Source organism: Nicotiana tabacum, chromosome 11 (assembly GCF_000715075.1).
Source record: "Nicotiana tabacum cultivar K326 chromosome 11, ASM71507v2, whole genome shotgun sequence".
Classification (NCBI taxonomy): Eukaryota; Viridiplantae; Streptophyta; class Magnoliopsida; order Solanales; family Solanaceae; genus Nicotiana; species Nicotiana tabacum.
The window spans coordinates 83,526,192-83,549,019 of NC_134090.1; the positions used below are offsets into that span (position 1 = coordinate 83,526,192).

Here is a 22,828-nt window from a genome sequence, read left to right on the forward strand (position 1 = left end):
CGCGGTGGAACCGCGGCAGAATCATTTCTCTGATTCTTCAGCTTGTTTTTGCGTGGTTCACTTGGGATATTTCACGGATGGCCTCTCTTTCTTCAATTTTTGACTCCAAAAGTACTCCCTAGCCTTCCCTAGTCATATATAACCTGCAAGTCATGAAAAGCACTAATAAGAGCATTTTGTTATCACTTTTATTATCAAAACTATGCAAGAAGGCAGTTATTTAGGGCCTGAATATAGTTAAATTCACCTATTATCAAAAAGCATAACATAATAAATATCCACAAAAAATAGGACATGTGATAACAGAACAAATTAACCAACAACTCATAAATCACAAAGTGAGATCATTTAAGGAAAGCAAGGATATGTTCAAATCATCAACCCATTCCAACTCAAGATAACATCAAGAATAAACCCGAAATACCACATAACTTAATCAACAAGCCACTCTTATATGATGTCGTGTGAGCTTCAAATTGAAAAATTTTCCCCTCATATAGCTGCAAGCGCATAAGCTCCTTTATCTCACCGCGTGTGTATCACAATGAAGCATTCCCTTTATTTGCAACATGCGCATAAACCCCCTTATCTCGCCGCATATGCATCAATAAACACCACTCTTATGTCGTCATATGTGCATCTCGCCACCCTTATACTTCATACAATAACAATCACCTGCACATCATATACACATGTGCCACAACATCACCACAACAACAATACCAAAGTCATAGAAAGATATATCCCATGACTCAATAACATTGTGTACAAGAACCATAATAATAACATATGGGTGCAAGGAGTGAACAATGATAAAACATGTATCATCTAACAAACAATTCCAATTCAAGGCATATGAATAACCTAAAGTCCAATCTGGTCAATTATTACACATACGCTCGTGTACACACTCATCACCTTATGTACACGTCGTTTCACATAGCAAAAATAATGCAAATCATACAAAGTACTAAGGGGTAATTCTCTCACACAAAGTTAGACAAGATACTTACCTCAATTGGTCTAATTCAATACTCTAAAAATGCTTTCCCCTTAAAATTTATCCCCGCTCGGCTCAAATCTAGCAAAAATGACTTAATAATATCAAACAATGCAAGAGAAATCAATTTAAATTAATAAAGTTAAGATCTTTACACAATTCTCCAAAAGTCAACAAAAGTTAACCCCGGATCCGCCTGGTCAAAACCAAAGTCGAAGGGTAGATCTCGACTTTCCATAACCCCATGAGTCCATATATGTGTTTGGTTTTCGAATCCGAGTCTAATTGGACTCTTAAATCTCAAATTTTTATTTTTTAAAATATAGTAAAAATTTTCCAAAATTTCTCTTCAACTCTCATGGATTAGATGTTAAAATTCATAAATAATCATATTATAATGTCAAAATGGAGTGAAAATTACTTACCCAATAGCCTTGTATAAAAATCTTCTCCTAAAATTACCTCCCACTGAGTCTTGGGCTAAAAAATATGATAAAATAGGACCAAGTTCCGAAATTTTACTATTTGTTAGAAGTTGTAAATGTGACCTGGGGTTTGTAAATATAGACAATGGATCACAAGTGTGATCCCTTCTATACCTAAAAATTATCGCAAAAACGAAGTCTCAGGCTGACAGCCCCATTTCGCAAAAGCGACCTTATGGTCGCAAAAGCGACCTGACCCCTTTCTCATTTGCGATGCTTATTTCGCAAATGTGAAGCCTGCATTCCCCAGCCCCCTTCGCAAATGTGGTATTCGCAAATGCGAAATGGTGTTCGCATTTGCAATAACTACAACAACAACACAAAACCAGCAAATCGAAAACTCACTCAAATGGTCTGAAACACGTCCGAAACTCACCCGAGCTCCCGGGGCTCACACCAGTCATTCAAACAAGTCTAGAAATATCATACGAACTCGCTCGCAAATTCAAATCACCAAGATAACATCCGGAACTACGAATCAGATACCAAAACACATAGAATTCACAATGAAACTCAAGAACCGCTAAAATCGCAACCAAGTCTCCGATTCCTACCAAACTAACTCGGAATAATACCAAACTTTACACATTAATTTAAAATGAAAAAAATGACCTTTTCCAAGTCCCAAAACCAAAGTTCTAACCTAATAGCTATAAAATCAACATACGGTCAAACTTAAAAAATTTCTAAACCTTCAAATTGCCAACTTTCGGCAAAAAGAGCCAACTCAATCTAGGAACCTCCGAATCCAATTTCGAGCATATGCCTAAGTCCAAAATTACCATACGAAGCTATTGGAACCATTTAAATACCATTCAGGATCGTTTTCATAAAAGTCAAACCTCGATCAACATTTCCAAATTAAGCTTCCAAATTAAGAATCAGTTATTCCAAATCAATCCAAAACCTCCCTGAAACGAAACCAACCATCGCCGCAAGTCATAAAATCACAAATACACATATGAAAAGTTTCAAAAAGGAAAACGAGGCTCAAATACACAAGATAATTTGTCGGGTCATTACAGAAAGTTGAAAAATAGTTGTATAATGTATGAACCATTATATGAAATTTGTATTTAAGTTATAAATACTATCTTTTTACATAAGGTTGTTGATCTGTATTAAAATTATATTAATAGAGGAAGTTTTGATTGCAATTCTAGATAGGAAGAAGAACACACCGCATACAAAATATATACAAAACACATATTTATATAAAATTTATATGTAAATTATATTTAAGTTGTATAAAATTTATTTTTAGTTTATATGTTGTTGTAGATGTATCAAATTTGTACGAAATTTTATTTTTAATTTGTAGGCAGAAGAGAATAGGGAAAGAGGAAAAAAGAAAAAAGGTGTAACTGAATCCTATAATTAAAGCACTAATAGTGAATTGTATATCGAGAAATGCGAGAGAAATAGGAAAGGAGAAGAACGGAAACAATTGTAACTAAATCCCCTAATTTAAAGTACTAATAATAAATTAAAATATAAATTTTAATAAAATACAATATACAAATCGAAAATAATTTTGGTAAATAAATTTTAAATATTAGATAGGAACGAAAAAATACCCCAAAAAGTATTTTCCCCAACTAAGGACCACATTTGTTAGCAAAGGTATATGAGGGAGTAGCAATAATGTTTAAAGTTAGATTGATGACATTCTGTCCTTTTAGTTAGGCCAACAAAATTTTAATTTGTGTCTAATGCGTATGACATTAGTTGTACGAGGTAATTTTTTTGTCTTACAATTATGTGAAATCATTTCTGTAAATTCACAAGTGTAAGATAGGTCCACAAATAAATTTATGAGACAAAAATAAGGCTTTTCTCGCCGTAAACTATGATGAATGCAAAGTTTGAGAGAGGGTAGGCCAGTGGGCAGCTTTACAAATCATAATCCAGCTAAGCCAATGGGGTTGGTATCCACTCAAGCCTCTTCTCTTTCTTCTTTCTAAGGCGACAGTTTATTTCAACTACCAATATCTTCTACCTCACTCGACTCTCATTCAATCTTCTGATCCTATAATTTTCATTAATTATGGCAGAAGAAGCAGCTAAGGATGTTGCCGAGGATAAAGCCATTGTTCCATTAGCTCTTCCTCCTTCTCAAGAAGAAAAAGACAAACCCGATGATGACTCAAAAGCTGTTGCCATCCTCGAAACTAGTACGTACATCTGCCCATGTACTTTTTATGTGTTTTTTGTTTGCAATTTTCACTTCAATTTCATGTTTGGCCTGAAAAAAAGTTCAAAAGTAGAATATGGAAAGGAGTAGTAAGTGGTTGGTGCTCTCTATCCGCTCCGTACAAATCTTTCTTTTGATTCGAAAACAATTCTGTTAGGAGTTTTGTTTTCTTTGATAAGCGTTTCTATAGAGACATTTTGTTCGAATTCTCACAGGGTTTCTGATTCTCAAGGGAAAAGTTATCTTTGTTTCAAAATTGATCAGATAATAACGATTACTCCCTTTTTCCCAATTTATGTGACTGAGCAAAAAATTTAACAAAGTAAGAGAGCATTTTGAAACTTGTGGTCTAAAATCCTGTTATTTAGGGTAAAATTGAAAGTTTAAAGTTATGTTTTTGTCTTTCTAACGTGTAATTCTTTTTGGAACAAACTAAAATAGAAAAAGTGTCACATAAAATGGGAAATAGTAAGTTCGGAAAAGGCCTAAAAATGCTACTCAACTTACAGAAATGGCCTATCGATGTCATCCGTTAAAAGCTCGCTCTTTCCATGCCACTACCGTTAAACATTTGGCCCATCTATGCCATTATTTGACTAACGGCTGAATTTTTTCTTTTTTAAATATTTATAATTAGTGAATAGACCCACATTTCCACGTGTCTGTTCATTATTGGTCCGACTTTACCCCTGCCCTACATTAGTTTTAACCTTGGTTAGGTGTATTTACCCAAACCCAACCCGGTAAAAACAAACCCAAGATATTAACCCAAGGGATACAATGCTGCGAAATAAGAGCAAAATAAGCATTATCTGGGTCATCGAGCAGCGCGTGAGCAAGAAGGCGGCGCATGGCGGAAATGAGCGTCGGCAATGAGCGTTGAGTTCTCTTCGAATGTATAAATCTATCAGTAAAAACACCGGTTGGAGGTGTGATTTTCACTGTAGGGTCAGTGTGTATGTAGATATTATACAGATGCGGATCGGAAGCATTGAAAAATTTATGCCATAAGGATTCGAAGTGTAAATCGAAGTTTGTTAGGAACAAAAAGGTGATTTTGGGGCGGTGGATGGAGGCGGAACCTTGACGGAATTTGTTGGAGGGATGTTTATAAAAGGGCTTTCTAAGGAAAGTGGAATCGGTGGTGATGGCTTTGTGAAAAGGGGAAAGATCGTCGAGTAACCAATTTGGGTTAGGTTGGGTTAATAACAGAGTTGAGTTAATAATTTGGGTTAGGTTGGGTTAATAATTTGGGTATGTTTTAACGGGTTGGGTTTGGGTAAATGCACCTAACTAAGGTTAAAACTAATGTAGGGCAGGGGTAAAGTCGGACCAATAATGGACAGACACGTGGAAATGTGGGTCTATTCACTAATTATAAATATTTAAAAAAGAAAAAATTCAGCCGTTAGTCAAATAATGGCATAGATGGGCCAAATGTTTAACGGTAGTGGCATGGAAAGAGCGAGCTTTTAACGGATGGCATCGATAGGCCATTTCTGTAAGTTGGGTGGCATTTTTAGGCCTTTTCCGTTGTAAGTTTAATATATTGGGGAATCTATATCTTGTTGTGATTGGAGAGACTTTATACATGCTACTGCCAGTCTGCCACTATCAAAAGATTTTACTTATATATGGTACTCCTCAAGTTTTACCAATCTATGGTGTTTTTGGATAATCTATTGGCTATTTAATTGATCAGCATAACTGATAACTTCATTTCAGATGACTCGATTGTTTCTTTACTTCCCTTTCTTTATTTAACTTGCAATTTGTCCATGTTAAAGAAATAGCCTAAAAGATCTACTCCTCATCTATATATTACTGGAGCTAGTATTATACATATGTGTATTTTTCCGAATAGTGATTAATTTCACTTCCCCAGCAATCTATAGTTCATTGAAGTCTTTCTCTAACTTGTATGTGCAAATGTTTTGTCCTTGGCAGAAGCACTAGTACCTGTTGAGAAAAGAGGATCTATTGACAGAGGTACTTAGGATTGTTTTATTGTCTTCCATCTCAAATCAATCTACAGCTCAATCAAACCTAATTTGTATATATAATCTTCAGATGCAACTCTTGCACGATTTACGACAGAGAAGAGGTTGTCCCTAATCAAAGCATGGGAAGAAAGTGAGAAATCAAAAGCTGAAAACAAGTACGTTCTGAGACCGCACTTTCTCATGCATGCTGAGGTTCTACAACTAAATTTACTGTTGGTTGGAATTTGACATGCATACCTCAAGTGACAGATTTTTGTGGATTATGGTGTTATAAATGACTTGTTTTGAAGCCATTTTATCAGCTATTTCTTCATTTGAGTGAATTTATCAATTGTATGACAGTTGTTTCACTTGGTTATGCTATTTGGACACACACAAATATTGATGATTTCTGGGCTTTTCTATTTAGTTCTTGATGGATAAGAAGGGAGTGAAACTAGGATTCATTCATTTATGTGTAAATTTATTTAAGGGAGTATGCTTATGAATTTCACTTAAGCTGGTAATCTGAACCATTTTTTCCCACTTGTTGACAGAGCTCAGAGAAAGCAATCTGAAATCCTTGCTTGGGAGAACAGCAAGAAAGCAAGCTTGGAGGCTGAGCTCAAAAGGATTGAGGTGACAAGTCATTCTTCTATTTTGCTATGTCCCCATGCTCTAACGAGTTACATTGCATACATCCTCTGGTGATTTCATTATTACAGGTCCGAAAGGGATCTCTTAATACCACAAAAATGTTTCGTTTGCTTCTCATAGTTCAATAATATTCTTTCAGCGTCTAACATCTGCTGATATCCTGTTCTTCAGTGAAAAGTAATGCTAGGTGCTTGAGTAAAGTTTTCGGGACATATTTTTCAGGTTTCTCAACAACGTATAGTTCTGGTATACTAATCATGTGTAGGGGTTCAGTTCCCATTTTAGTTGATGGTTCTGTTTGGTATTAGCTAATACAAGCCTTATGTGTTGATGCTTCAATAACCATATCCTAGTCATGTAAATTCATCTTAGAACTTCTTCAATAACCATATCTGTTGTTGTATTTTAGCTTCTGAAGTTACATTCTGTCTAGATAATCGTACAAATTGAGTAAAAGAAGTGAAACTTGTACTGTCTTTTCTCATCTTGTTTTAACCGTACACATGTTATGGGTGAGCAGGAGCAATTGTTGAAAAAGAAGGCAGAGTACATTGAGAAAATGAAAAACAAGATTGCTCTACTCCACAAGTCAGCAGAAGAAAAGAGAGCGATAATTGAAGCTAAACGTGGAGAAGATCTTCTTATGGCAGAGGAGACAGCAGCAAAACACCGTGCAACTGAAACTTCTCCAAAGAAACCTCTCCTTGGATGTTTTTGAAGTGGCAAAATATCATATAATCCTATACATTATTGGTTACAAACATTGTATAGTGAAGTGTGCGGACTGGGAATTTCTTTGTGTTAGAAACAACATTGTGATATTATGCTCCTGGAGATAATTATCTGTCAAATTGTATTGAAAAAACTTGAAAGAAACCTTCCATGTTAGCACAAATCACGATGTATGAAACCCTCCGCAACATCACGATGAGCACAAATCAACCTTCCATGTTGCGGAGGGTTTCATACATGAGATTTTTTTTTGTTCATTGTCAGATTCTCGTAATTGGGAGGCTCTGACAATCCATCTATAAGCTTTTAATGCTTGATCAATGAAAAAGAAGAAAGAGAGCAAGGACAACATTTCAGAGAGTTGAGCATTTATAAGTAACCAAAAGCTTAAGTGGCAACATTTTATAAATAAACTAGGAAATGAGAAGGAATGGAATGTATCTTAATTTGTTCTGGTTGTGAGGAAGTTTCTGTGAAGCCTCTTACTTTTAACTAATCTCTAGTTTGTACCCTTTTGATAGAAAAGCTTCGATTAGAAGAAACCTTAAATTTTGATACGTACTGGTCACAATTCCATCCTCAAATATTCACCGAGACTACAACCAAAAATAAGAAGACAACATCTCACTACTCAGCCAATAAGGGACAATCTTAAAAATATAAAAAGCTTGAGTCTGTAGCTCCAGCAATATAATTCTGCTCAGTTCTTTCAATCCCTCTTGTTGTTGCTACTGTTCTTCTATGCACCAACTTAATAGCATTCTAATTTTCTGAAGCCAAGTCATTAAAGGATTTAGTATCATTTTATGCTAACAAATAAGGGTAAATTGGTGATTAACTCGGGCTGTTATCGCTATAAAGAAAACAGGACCTTAAAGCACTGATGGTCCTGGTTTATTAATTTTAAAACTATTTACAAAGAAATTACTCTCTAAAGGAACTCATAATATGTACATGACATCACCGTTTATGTTGAAATCACCAGATAACAATTCTTCAAATCCATTTGTAGACAACTGATCCTCAAACTTGAGTTGTGCTTGAAACATATCATTATCTACTGTTTCATTGTTAATCCCTTGAATATTTATGTCATTTTCATAGGCACCTTTACTCATCACGAAAGCATCTTGGAACTCTGAACTATTGTAGCAAAAGTTATTCTTGGAAAGATCTGAATTCTGGAAATCCTGGCCATTAAATTGATCTAACGAAAACCACTCGGCGAATAATACTTTACGAAACTTGCTTTTACGAGGTTCATTTAAGAAATCCACCGGTGAAACATCTTGATCTGTATCTGCCAATGATCCTACTGTTTGTGCAAATGAGTCCAAACTAGAGTTTCGTGAAGCCAACTTCAGTGAAGAAGAAGATACTCCATCTATATTTTGGCTCTGGCCTTCACTTTCTGCTATTTTGTCCACTCTCTTCTTTAGATAAGAATGCCAATGGTTCTTAATCTCATTATCAGTCCGTCCAGGCAAATGTTGTGCTATCCGAGACCACCTGTTTAGAACGAACCTTGTTAGATACTCAATATAATGAATAACTACCATATGTTCTTAATTAAGGTAAAATTTAAATCCAAAAGTTTATTAGCTAGTCTAGTGAACAAGATTTTCCTTCCCTTACTCTCCCACAATGTGTATTTTGAGCCATATAAACTTGATCCACCTAAGGCTTTTTTAGGATGGTCAAAAATCTTTTTTCACTGTCAATATATATATATATTAATCTCATTTACAAAAAAAGTTCCTCTATGCAGAAGCGAAGCTAGAAGCCTGAATACAAGTTCGGTGAACCCAATAGCTTTTGTTCAAGCATTGCATTTGTGTTAAAAAGTACATCAAATACGTAATATTAAATTTAGAAGGAATAAGGGTCAAATATACCCATATACTATCGAAAATAGTCTACATTTACCCTTCTTTATACTATCGATACAAAAATACCCTCGACGTTAATCAACAGTTCAAATATACCCCTCTTCTTTTAGGGATGTCCAAGGTGAAGTTCAATGCGATGACGTGGCTATTAAAAACAAATAAATCAAAGACAAGTCAGCAAACGACCCCTAAAAAAAATCCAAGTCTTCAATCATATACGCAGCTCAGAAGGACCACATTTTTCTTCTTTCAATCCCTTCAATCGTGAAACTCCATTACCACCAGCCAATGGCGTACACAGATTTTTTTATAAGCGGTGTCACACTTAAGTAAATAAATACATAAATAAATTGTTATAAGAAGATCGAATCAATAAAAAGTAGGGAATTTAAATGCATTAATGTAATTGTCATTAACATTCAAAAAGAAAACAGAAAAAGGGGGGAAATATTTTTAAAAAAAGAAAGCAATAAATAAAGCTAAACCTTTGCCACTAGTAAGCAAAGATGATACTAGTACTGAGCAAGATTGATATATTGAGAATTTTGCTAAATGTAATTGTCATTAACATTCAAAAAGAAAACGAAAAAAGGGGGAAAATACTTTTTTTAAAAAGAAAGCAATAAATAAAGCTAAATCTTTGTCATTAGCAAGTAAAGATGATACTAGTACTTAGCAAGATTGATATATTGAGTATTTTGCTAAAAGGAAAGAAGAAGCCAGCGTCACAATGGGGAGACTCGATCCTGCCACCTACCTAATAAAATGTAAGTAGCATTTTCCCACTGCGCAAAGGGAATGCATCTATCAATTGACGTCATCCATTTATATTTAAACCGTTTTTACCGTGCAGATATCATTTTTATACATATTAGAGCCGTCAATATGGTTTTCCGGTTATTACGGGGTTGCACCAAGGATCTGCATTCAGCCCTTTCCTATTTGCCCTGGTGATGGATGCTATAACGCATCATATTCAGGGGGAGGTGCCATGGTGCATGCTATTTGCTGATGACATAGTCCTAATCGACGAGACACGACGCGGCGTCAGCGAGAGGTTAGAGGTTTGGAGACATACCCTTGAGTCCAAAGGTTTCAGGTTGAGCAGGACGAAGACGGAATACCTTGAGTGCAAATTTGGGGCAGAGCCGACGGAAGCGGGAGTGGAAGTGAGGCTTGATTCTCAAGTCATCCCTAAGAGGGGTAGTTTCAAGTACCTGGGGTCGTTTATTCAGGGGTCCGGGGAGATCGACGAGGATGTCACACACCGTATAGGGGTGGGGTGGATGAAATGGAGGTTAGCGACGGGAGTCCTGTGTGACAAGAAAGTGCCACTGTTACTGAAAGGTAAATTTTATAGGGCAGTGGTTAGGCCTGCTATGTTGTATGGGACCGAGTGTTGGCCGGTGAAGATCTCACACATCCAGAGGATGAAAGTTGCAGAGATGAGGATGTTGAGGTGGATGTGCGGGCATACAAGGAAGGATAAGATTAGAAATGAAGATATTCGAGAGAAGGTGGGGGTGGCCCACATGGAGGACAAGATGCGGGAAGCAAGACTCAGATGGTTCGGGCACATTCAGAGGAGGAACACTGATGCACCGGTGAGAAGGTGTGAACGACTGGAGGTGGTGGGTACGAGGAGAGGTAGAGGGAGACCTAAGAAGTATTGGGGAGAGGTGATCACGCAGGATATGACGCGACTTAGGGTTACTGAGGACATGGCCCTAAACAGGGAATTGTGGAGATCGAGCATTAAGGTTGTAGGTTAGGGGAAATTGTGATGTCTTTTTTACAGCGCACTAGAGTGAGACTAGCCAGTTAGGAATTAGTCTTAGAATGCTATTGATCAACTACTGATGATGAGCTTTATCTTCTGTGTATTAATACCTTACATCTTTCCCGTATTTCCTATATCTCTTATATTGCTGTTACTTTGTTTTTTCTGGTATTTATGTTATGTTATGGATTTTATGATATTTTATGTTGTTTTATTATGAGTATATTGATAGTACTAATATAGTGTCTCTTGTTGCCTCTTCGAGCCGAGGGTCTCCTGGAAACAGCCTCTCTGCCCCTCGGGGTAGAGGTAAGGTCTGCGTACATATTACCCTCCCTAGACCCCACTTGTGGGATTACACTGGGTTGTTGTTGTTGTTGTTGTTGTTGCGGAGAAATGGTTGCTCAGGTGGGCCAGCCCAGTCCGTGCTTTAGTAGGGCTGAGCTAGAATTTTTGGAGCCCGTTTAAAAACGAGACTTTTAAGCCCGGCCCGAGTAAGTCCGTGACCCGTGAGGCTTGACTGAGGCTGGGCCGGGCCGGCCTGTGGGCCTAATAAAATATTTATTTAAAATATATAAAAAATAAAAAGTATACTGCTTTTAGAGATGGAAAGTCAGAATTGGATCTTTATTAAGAGGAACCAAAACTTGATCTTGAGAAGTTTCAAGAGATGATGTTGTCATGTATTGGAAGGACCATTCTAGAAAATATCACGATCTTTCAATGATGGTGCGTGATGTACTTAGTATTCTTATTACCATTGTACCATCGGAATCAACATTTAGCATCGGTGGCGTGTTCTTACAAAGTACAAAAGCTGCATTTATTATGAAAACGTCCAAACACTTGTTACTACTTGAAATTGGCTGCACAGGTTTTCCCGTACTCAAACTGGTAATATTTTTATGTGAATTTAAATATTAGTAATTTTTAAAATTTAATTATTTTTAAATGTGTTTGATGAAAATGATGTGTTGGATATCTCATAAGCATCATGAACGATCTCTTGAATAATTTGTTTTAAGTTTTGACTTTTAGTTAATGAAATATAGTCATGTCTTTTACTTGTTTAGTATTTATTGTGATATATTGGAACAATATAAAAAATTATTAAGTTTTATGAATTTTTTCCAATAAGATATTTTTTAACTTTTAAATAATTATCTTTTTTTAGGTCAGAACTTAAAGAAAAAATATAAAATTATATTTTTAAAAATGATGGGTCGGCCCGTGGGGGCCCGTGGCCCACATAGGGCTGGGGTGGGCTGACCGTTATAAGGCCCATCAAAATGGTTGGCTAACCCAGCCCAACAATTGCTAAAGCCCACATAGGCTAGGTTGGGCTAACCGACCCGGTCCATATTAACAACTCTAATACATATAATTTGTTAAATTTTTTGGCAAAGCGGTGTCACGTGACACCGCGTCACCTAATGTAAATCCGCTCCTGCCGCCAGCAACCCACCACTCACAAAACACATTATTGCCGGATTTCTTTTTTGAAACCTCTATACAAAAGCTTCTCCACTAATGCAACCATAGCCACGAGAATTTTGTTTCATAATGTGATGGAAAATATTTAATTTTGTCTATGTTTTTGCTTTCTGGAATTATGAATTTATGCCGTGTTCTTAAAGACCTTTTGCTGAAGTTGGATTTTGTAACGACTCGTGAGAGAAGCATTTTATATTTGTAGTAGTTAGGATCCTTCTGCAATGATTTCAATGGGATTGTCTAAATTCTATTCTATCTCAATGACTTAAAAAAGAATGTAAGAATTATTCATACCAAGTTAAAACAGAAATGACTGGGTTTCAACTCCTAATTCATTTTATGACCTATTTTATTTGAAGATTTTAACAACTTTAATTTGTCAATGGAGTATTCTCATGGCTATGGTGGTATTAATGGCAAAGCTTTGGTATAGAGGTTTCAAGATAGAAATCCTGTGGTAATATGTTTTGTTAGTGGTGGGTTGCCGGCAGTATTGGAGTTTCACAGTAGAGGGGATTGAGAGAAGAATAATGTGGTCCTCCTTGGTAAGCTTCGTATGAAGATGTTTTTTTTTTTTTTTTTTTTTTTTTTTTTTTGTTGGGGGGGGGGGGGGGGGCGTTTGCTGACTTGTCTTTGATTTATTTGTTTTTAATAGCCACGTCATCACATTGAACTCTACCTTAGATAGCCCCAACAGAGGAGGGTTATATTTGAACAATTGACTAAAGTCGGGTTATTTTTGCACCGATAGTATAATGAAGGATATGTGTAGATTGTTTTCAATAGTACATGGATATATTTGACCATTTTGCCAATTTAGATCTCAGTTATTAGTACCTGAAATCATCGTTCTAAAATTCAGAACCCATAAAATTAAAATTCTGGCTCCGCCTCTACCCTAAGTCGGTTTTCATCTATTCCCTACCAACTATGTATTTTATGTATATTTTAAAGCCAGCTTTCAAGAATCATTTACCAGTACTTGTATTTCATTGTATTTAATAAAATTGAGGGCAGTCAAGGCTGCTAACAGCTTCATATTCAAGAAGAGTAAAGGAAATTATGGTCTCTTACTTGTTGCCTATCATGCCATGAAGGGTCAGGATAGTTTCCTCCTCTTCTGTGCTAAATGCCCCTCGTTTTAGGCCTGGCCTTAAATAATTAATCCACCTCAATCTGCAACTCTTTCCGTTCCTTTTTAAGCCTGTAAATAATTATATTAAAAAGGAATACCACATATGTCAACTCATATAATGAAGGATAGAATTGGTCTTGAGTTATTGGGTGTGCGAGTGAAGTTCCATATCGGTAGTTGAAAAGATTGGAAAGCTACATATATATGAGATGTAGAGATACTCTTAATATTATGATGCCTTCTGGGGGAAAACCGTACAGGTTTGGCTCGAATTAGATAATATCACATCATATTAAAAATATCTTTGTGCTGATTTAGCACAACATAATTCTAATCAATCCCTTTCTGTTATAAGAGAAAATTCAATTGTTTGTTGACTTATTGCTGCCACCCTAGTTGTTCCCAACAAATAAAACTATTCCCAAGTAGTGCAGCATAAATGAAACATACCTCTGTCAAAATGCAATGTATTTTCTGTTTTTTATTTGAAGACGTAGACTTTCAAAGCTCAATTCATAATCAAGAAACATTTTTATTTCTTTTCGCACGTCAAGATGCATGGTATCCGGGAAATTTAATTTGTTTACTGGTTGATTAAAATCATTGGTCAAAAGACAATAGTAAGTAATGGCTAGTAACAGTAGAAAAAGTGCAGTAGGTTACAAATACTCAAGCCCTTAAACTAGGAATTTTTATTTCGGTGAAGTTTAAATATCTCAATAAATCTAACTTAGCATTCATTGATCGATCTAGCCCAAGTTTAACTTAGTACTGTTGGATATCTGAACTATTTAACATACATGCTTGAACTAGTAAGCTCAAATGTTGTCCGCAAGTTAAGTTATGCAAGAAATAAAGAAACAAATATTGTACACGTTTATGAATTTTGTGGCCATCTCATCCGAAAGCTCATTATATTAGAGCAGACAGGAAGTCCACGACTTAAGTTTCACGATTACCACCCGAATCTTCACATGTTTGACCCATGAAAAATAATTAGGCTCTTGTGTGGGATGTATCAAAGACATAGTTAAACAAATAAAAGTGTGTTATATCAATAACTTATAAGTTTTTGATAAGATGATCACACAATTCAACTGTTAACACACAATCTATATTAAGCAAACTACTTACCAGCATTAATGGGGACGGAGCTCCAACAGACATGACCATACTTAATAATGTAGTCTTTGAGCTTCTGGTCTTCATCTGGAGACCACAGTCCCTTCTTGTGCTTTTGCTTTGGTTTGTCTACTGCTGGCTTGCATCTCATTTTCAAACAATTAAACAGGTATTGGTGAATGATATATGTTTCAGATGCTTGGAAGAAATATATATATGGTTTTTGTGTATGTCTCTGTAGAGGGAGAAAAGGAGGAGTTAGAAGTCCTAATGATGTGGTTAGCCGACCTGGTATTTAAAGGGAATTACAAACCAAACCACCTAATATAACACCTATTGATATATATACTACTACCATTATATGTCTCAATCCCAAACAATTTGGTTTAGCTATATAATTTCTCGCTGTTCATATCCAGTGCGGGGTTAGAACTTTCAATAAGGGTATTGAAAATATAAAGATGAAAATACAAGAAGTCAATAAATTTAGCATCTATTATATCTACCAAAAAAATAAAATTTAGCCTTGCAAATACACTATAATTTTCTAAGGAAGGGGATTCAAATGTACCCTTTTGAACCCTAGGCTCCGCCCATGTTCATATCTCTCCATTTAAATTTGTCTCAATACAATATTGTAACATGAATATTTAACCCTGAAAAATTACTAGGTGAAAAGGGATATAATTGATAGAATTGTTGTCCAATTCCGAGAATTGATTTGGAATTATAACCCCTTAAAACAAAAGTATCTTAAACCTTTAGGATCCATGTCTGGTGTCATTTAGCAGTCTTAAACCTACTTGACAAAAATCACTAAGGCCTCATTTGTTTTTTTTTAAGATTAAGACGTCTAAATTTGAATATACATCTGAATATCAAGAAGTGTATTAAGATTAAGACATCTGAATCTGAATACACATTTGAATATATTACGATGTGTATTAAGATCTGAATACTAAATAATTAAGACTGTTTGATTTTTAACATCTGAATGTATAAAAATTATCTTCATTTGAAAATTAATAAACATAAAATTCAATTAAAATACTAACTAATGTAATATTATATCAATAAAATATATAATTTTTTAAAATATGATAGTTGTTGGTGGTGATGACTAACAGGTGAATGCCGACTAGAGGCGGTAGTTGGTGGTAGTTTTGGTTGATGATGGTGGTTCATGCTAGTAGCTAGTAGTGATTGGTAGTGGTGGCGATTATGATTAAGGATGGTGGTGGTGGATGGTGATAGTTAATAATGGGGGGTGGTGGTAGCAGTGTGACTGAGGAAGGTGGTGGTGGGTGGTGGTGGGTTATAATGATGGGCAATGTCGGCTGTGGTTGTTGATGGTGATGGGCTGATTAGTTGTGGTAGTTGAGGTGGATGAGTGTTGATTGTGGGTGAGAATGATGGTGGTCGGAGTAGTGGGGATAGTGGGTGGTGATGGTCAATAATGGTGGCAGCTATGATTGAGGATGATGGTGGCGTGATGGTGGTGGAGGTGGTGGTGGCATGGTAGTGGTGGTGGTTGAGTATGGTGGTGGTGGTGGCATGGCGGTAGTTGATAATGGTAGGTGGTGGCGACAGTTAATAATGAATATGATTGCATCTTAATGAAATTAAGTCTCTGTTATAGATCTTACTCATGCAGACCTATTCAGGCCCATTAAGTGGTTATGAAGTAAAAAAACAAACACACTTAATGATTAAGATCTGAATAATTAAGATTCAAACTTTAAAAACAAAAACACCTAATGTTTGAGATCTGAATGATTAAGATTCAGACCTCCATTAAGGCCCATTAAGTGGTTGTGAAGTAAAAAAACAAACACACTTAATGATTAAGATCTGAATAATTAAGATTCAAACTTTTAAAACAAACACACTTAATGTTTGAGATTTGAATGATTAAGATCAGACCTCCATTAAGTGCAAACAAATGAGGCCTAACTGTTTCTCAAGGTTTTTCGAGCCCCAAGCGCTAGTACTATATGTTTATATATATTTTGATTTCAAATTTTCTAACATATATAATTCTTGAAATACCAGGTTATATTATCATGGAATTTGTGTTGTCTTGTCGAGGTTATAAAAGGATTTCGCCTTTGTATGGATAAAATTGATGAATGACAAGTGGACGTTCGTCGTGTTGACATGTGACAGTAAAGATAGATAAGATATGAGTCAGCAAATAACTGATACCGATCACGGACATGTAACTGGTGTTGTAGGGGTTCCGAAGACATTAGAACCAGAGATAAAAGTTTGAAAGTGAGTTATCGGTTGAAGAAGGCACCATTCGAGGAGCAGCCGTTACAATGAATCTTTGCATTTATAGTCAACCGTTATGCAACTATCAAAAGGAGTCTTTACGGGTATATAGTTTGACACCCACTGTAGGGCATAGACAATTGTGGTATTACTTTGATCCATTCATCTGTTACTAACATATTTTGACACTTTTCTTTAGTAAAGTAAAAGCAAATATGACAACTAATGATGTTAATATCTCATTCAATGTTGGAACAAACAATGAGCATGAAGATATTTTTCGTGATGGAAAACAACATGATGATCCAATTAGTGAAACTCGCAATGATCGAGATGAGACAACTCCAGTTTGGAAGAACAAAATCTTCGGCGTGTTAAGAGTCCTACCCTTGATGATATAAATGATGAACCTGTTGTCGAAATGGTGAAAGTTTTGAGAGCGCAGGAAAGGTAAATCATGAATCATCTCTCAAAATAGGACTGAATAATGACTGAGCTCCAACAAGCACTTTCGATTGCCTCTAATAATTTCAATGGAGGTGTTCGAGCCCCTCCTAGCGTGCCTGCAAATCAAGAAGTAGAAAGAATAGTAACATCACTTCGAGAGATGAGCTTTGATTAAATAATAATCAAGCAGGTGGTGCAGGCAGTGGATCCGAGAATGATCCTATTAAAACCAAGTTCATGAGGTTCATAAGGGAAATGAGTGATCAGATTGATCAAAACGCTAAAGAATTTCATGCTCGAATGGATTAGATCTCGAGGGCACCTCAGGTATTGAAGGGCCCGAATTCAAAGAAATATACTAAGTTAGCATTCAAACCAAGTGCGGCCCCGAAGTTGATCTCAAAGAGATTTAAGATGCCGGATATACCAAACTATGATAGAACTTCGGATCCATGTGAGCACATCACGACTTACACTACGACTGTAAAGGGAAACAATTTGGCTCCACGGGAGATTGAATCAATTTTACTAAAGAAATTTGGCACAACCCTTACAAATGGAGCTTTAACGTGGTATTCTCCTTTACCTGAAAATTCAATTGATTCTTTTGAAACGCTTGCAGATTCATTTATCAAATCTCATGCTATGAGCACGTGATTTTTGCCCTATATGAATTACTTCCATAAATTCAAGAAATAAATTTTCCCATTATTTGCAATTTTTGTAGATTTTTCATAGGATTTTTGTTAATTGTTTGCATTTGTCCATGCATGTTTATTTTATTTAAATCATGAAAAAATACAAAAAAATACCTTGCATTGTATTTGGGGCTTATTAGTAACTTAGTTGTTCTATAAAAATGGAAAAATCACAAAAAATGACTCACTTTACATTTTTAACCTTTTAATTTTAAATTTTATAGTCCTTTTAATTTAGGAGTTATTTAATTTTTGTAAATACTATGATGAGTAGTTAGTTTAAATTGGTAAATTATTTTAAGTTAAGAGTCATTTTGTTTTGTTAATCAATTTGAAAAGAACAAGAGAAATTGGGAAATTGAAGCAAAAAAGAGAGAGAATCAGAATTGGGTTAATTTGGGCCAAACGTTCAATTGAGCCCAACCTCTCTCCTCTCATTAACCCGCCTAGTCCAGCAATACCTAGTCCAAATCCTCACTATGGCCAAACGAAGCTGTTCCGACTCCCTCCCATGTCAACTGTTGGATCACACTGATCCAACAGACCGGAACTGAACTCCATTAGATACATATATGTCTGAAACGAGCCCTCCCCCCCCCCAAATTGACCCCCTCACTTCATCTCCTCCTTCAGGTTCTCTCTATGAACCCTAGACCCGCCACCCTAAATTCCTCCTCCATCTCCATCGGCGGCGTTCCACCCAATCAACCCAAAATTCGTCCTCTACGATCCTCACACCCCATGGAATATGAATACAACACGAATTTCCCCAAAATCCCCACCTTTTCTCTTCAATCCCAAATCTGAAAATTCAAAAAAAAAAACCCTAAGCCATCCTTAACGCCGATTTTCATGTTTCCAAGGCTCGATCTGACTCAAGACTTACATTAGTTGATTGTTCTCGTTCAGAATAATTGATTAATGGTAGTTTTAGCTCACTTCAAGAGTTACCAGCTTCTGACCAGACCATTGACGCCGGCCAAGTTCGTCGTCTTCATCGATTTATTCCGGTTAAAACCAGTACCATTCCTTCTTCTTTTTCTTTTTCTTGTGTCCGTTTTCTGGTTCTTGTTTGTTGTTGGTTTGAATTAGTTTTAGTTTGCTTAAAATCAACAATTCTAACTGTTTGAGTGCATGATTAGGATTAAATGTTTTATCATGATTTTTCTGTTTGATTTTTTTAATTTTATTTTGGCCGGATTTATTTAGGGTTAGTCATTGATTTCGAACTAATACTTAGCTTATTAAGTGTTTGCTGAGTCAGAATTATTTTTCTTTATTCCAGCTCCTTTCTTCTTTGTTCTTTTCCTTCAATTCGCCCTTAGTGTAGCCTGGGTCAGAGCTTGAGCTTAAAATGCTTAGTTGGATGATTTAAGTTTTAGCTGTGGGTCTTTCTTTTTTTTGGTCATCACTGACCCGTTTCAAGAAACCAATTCATTTTGGTTTGGGTTTTGGGTCAAACTTGACCCATGTGATCTTCTGAAAGTAAATTGTAGGGGGCAGAGGGTTAATTTGGGTATTTTGAAACTTAGGGAATATTTTTCTGTTAGCATAGAAGCTTCTAGAAAATAAGGTTTGGTTGGTTGGTTAAGAGGAGGGAATTTTCAGATATTTTGAAGGGTTAAAAGAGGTAAAATGACCATGAATTGGGAGGGTAAAAGAGGAAATAGTTATTCAGGCTAGGGCTGCCTTAGGCTGCTTATATAAAGACTTCTTTGATTCATTTCAGAGGCAGCCTGGATACCTTGAAAAATACAGAAAGTTTTCTGCATCATTTCAACTTAAATTGCTGAAAATTGCTCTATAGGTTCATTGTTAGGAATAGCTTAAAACTTTCAAAAGAATTTCTGGTTCATCTTGGTCCGAAAATGGTCTAGAAGAATTGAGTAGTGCTGTTGATTGATGTGCTGAGCTGCTGTTACTGCTTGAAGTCCTCACTCATTTGCTTTTGTTTTGATTTCCAGGTATGCCTTGGCTCTTGAGTAACATATGAGGTGCAAATGTGAAGCCCTGTAATTGATTTAGATAGTTGTGGTTGAATGTTAGCTGAATATTGGTCTATGCTCTTCAAAGATTGCTTATGTGTTTCTTATTGAATCAGCTTGACTATTTGAACGCTACTGTATTCAGTCATGCTTAGGCAATGTATTTTCGGACTGTATTTGGACTCTAATTTGTTATTTTGATTCTAGTTTGGTTAAATTCTTTCTCAAGTACTTGTGTGTTTGGACTATTATGGTAGAGATTTAGTGAATAATGTTATCGGTTGAATCAGTAGTTTAAGTTCTGCATCTCTCATTCATATTTAGGTTTGGTTTGGATATCACATTAAAAATGGTTGTTTGAAACTCCACAGCTCAATTGTTATAATTTGAGTAACGTTGGTTGATTGTTGAATATACATAGTTTTTATCATCGTTAGGGTAAGCTGTTAATGCCAAAATTAGCATGTGATAAAGGGTAGCCTTGGATTCTTGTTCACCTCACCATTACTTGTAAACAGGCGTAAGAAACTTTGAACTCTCAATATGGTAATGTATATTAGTTCTTGCCTATGCTTTCTTGGAGTTTTCTTAAGGGAATTGGACCCTGCTTAAGCCAATATGGGTCTGCCTGTTAGGAAGGGGCTAATATGTTTGTTTCTGCCCTTGGTGACTCTTCAGGCCCAACTTTGGGCCCTATCCAGAAAAGTTTTAATTCGTTGTTTTTTTTGTAATGGATATGATGAAAAGGGGTTCGTCCTCGAGATTTGAATGGCCATTCCCTTTTGATGTTGGTTTTTGGATATCAGGCCTGGCCACTCTGCGTTCTTTCTTCTGAAAAGTCTTCAAATGACATTGGGCCTATAGCTGGCCCAAATCATCTCATGTGATTAAAATGTTTGTTTCATTACACTTGGGTTTATAACTAGCAAGAGCAAACTGAACCTCAATTTAGATTAGGCTTAACGTCTTGGTTTTTTTTATTAAGTATTGTCTTTCAATTAGATTGAGGTGTGCCATTTCAACAAAACATATAATTTATGGTCCTCAAAAGAGTAGTTCAAATATCCTTTAAAATTAAACTGAGGTGTGCCATAAACAAAATTAGATAACCCATGACCCTCGTATAATTAATACTAACTCTTTAAAATCGAGGTGTGCCATCAATTAAACTTTCCATGGCCCTCGCAAACCTTGTGATTAATTTGGAATTTCGTAGTTGCTTTAGGCGCGCTATTTTAAATTGATTTTCTTTTGTTTTATTAAATCCGGGTGCGCATTTCATGTGACCCAATTTCAAACAACGTTAAATAGAACGTGTCGCAAACCGCGGGTGCATTTCATGTGACGTGATTCAAGGCATGTTTTAAATAACGTTGAATTTTCCTAAAAATAATTAAAGGCAGTTAATAAAGTTAAAATACACCATAGGATAAAACATGTAATGAATCGGATAATAGGCCAATTATAATAGTTTGAGCGACCGTGCTAGAACCACGGAATCCGGGAATGCCTAACACCTTCTCCCTGGTTAATAGAATTCCTTACCCGGATTTCTGTGTTCGCGGACTATAGAACAGAGTCAATCTTTTCTCGATTCGGGATTTGAACCAGTGACTTGGGACACCATAAATTATCCCAAGTGGCGGCTCTAAATTATAAATAGTTAATCCCATTTCGATTGTCACTTAAATTGGAAAAAACTCCCTTATACCCCTCCGGGGGTAGTAAAAAGGAGGTGTGACAGCTCTGGCGACTCTGCTGGGGATAAGAACCCAGAACTTCTGTTCAGGGTTCAGAATTCGAGTTTAGAATATCTGTTATAGTTGGCTTTATTTATTATCTGATTTTTACGTGTTTGAGCCTAATGTTCTAAATGTTTCTTTTTACTACTTTGATATTGTTGAACTGTATATAAATATTTATGAATCCCTCCTCTCTCTGAGTCTTCTAAATCATCTGGGAAGTGTGCACTTCGTGTGACTTCTTTTCTGTTAGAGTCATATCCCAATTTAGAACGAAGTTCGGACAAGTTGCAAAGCCAGTGAAGCTTCTGTATTCCCGGTACGCTGCCCCCCCTCGGCTCGAGCTGTCCGCTCGGGTAAGCCAGGTCTAGAACAAATAAACCCAGGTTTTCAAACCTAGTATAACATAGTCTCATGTCGGATCCCTCGTAGTAGCGCTTGTTTGCATCATATGCATTTTGACTTTGGAGACTCAACACAGGGGTTGGGTCCGTCTAGAACAGGTTCACCTGAAATCAAAAGACCATCCTGATGCATTTTGCTTGCTACTTGCGTATTTATTTGATTTGGACTGCATGTTCACCGGCTTCTAGAATAAGGAAAAATTGAGAAAAAAAACAAATTGAGGTGAGATAGAGGAAACTACCCGCCTGTGAAAAATCTAGTGTCCAAAATTCCCCGAAACTCTGCCAAAATTTTCTAAAAAAAAGCTGTTTCAAAAGTTTGTGGTTTCTGTTGCGTCAAAATTGGCCGAACTACACAAGTTTGATTCTCACTGGATGTGGGATACGTAGGCAACCCTCATCGGGTCCAACTACTTTTGCAAAAATAACCCAAAAAATATGAAGTGTAGCTGTTTTGTCATAAATAAATTAGGGGGCGCCATTCCTGCAAAAAATGCCCCAAAAGGCACTGGAAGGTATTTTTTGCAAGAATAGCCACCTAAGGCCCTTTTTCAATAATTTTGTGATTAACAAAAACAACCCTAAAACTTTTTATCTTGAGGTGTTGAAGGGCCGTATTCACAAGAATGTTTTGTTCTAAATTTTGTAAAATGAGTGTTTTTCACTTGAGTCAAAGTAAATCACAATCTTTTAATCAATCGCCTTCAATAAATGTGTAGGATGGACACAATTGAAAATGAACCTTTCACAGTTCGCGAGGAAATCCCGTTAGAACTACATATGTGGTGGCATGATTTGAGAGAAGTCA

At 36.2% G+C, this 22,828-nt stretch overlaps 2 protein-coding genes across 2 annotated transcripts; one reads left to right on the forward strand and one right to left on the reverse strand.

Moving 5' to 3' along the window:
• The first annotated feature begins 3,337 nt into the window (after positions 1-3,337).
• Positions 3,338-7,194, forward strand: LOC107793398 (remorin). Its single transcript, XM_016615743.2, has 5 exons — positions 3,338-3,659; positions 5,627-5,668; positions 5,750-5,837; positions 6,219-6,300; positions 6,839-7,194. Exons 1-5 carry the CDS (start codon positions 3,533-3,535, stop codon positions 7,034-7,036), a joined length of 537 nt encoding a protein of 178 aa, XP_016471229.1. The 5' UTR covers positions 3,338-3,532; the 3' UTR covers positions 7,037-7,194.
• Positions 7,195-7,647: 453 nt separating this feature from the next.
• LOC107793397 (uncharacterized) lies at positions 7,648-14,757 on the reverse strand. The gene is made up of 3 exons (XM_016615742.2): positions 14,483-14,757; positions 13,288-13,417; positions 7,648-8,559 (listed from the first exon to the last, which is right to left on the reverse strand). The coding sequence occupies exons 1-3, from the start codon at positions 14,619-14,621 to the stop codon at positions 7,992-7,994; spliced, it is 837 nt and encodes a 278-aa protein (XP_016471228.1). The 5' UTR covers positions 14,622-14,757; the 3' UTR covers positions 7,648-7,991.
• Between the last annotated feature and the right edge of the window lie 8,071 nt (positions 14,758-22,828).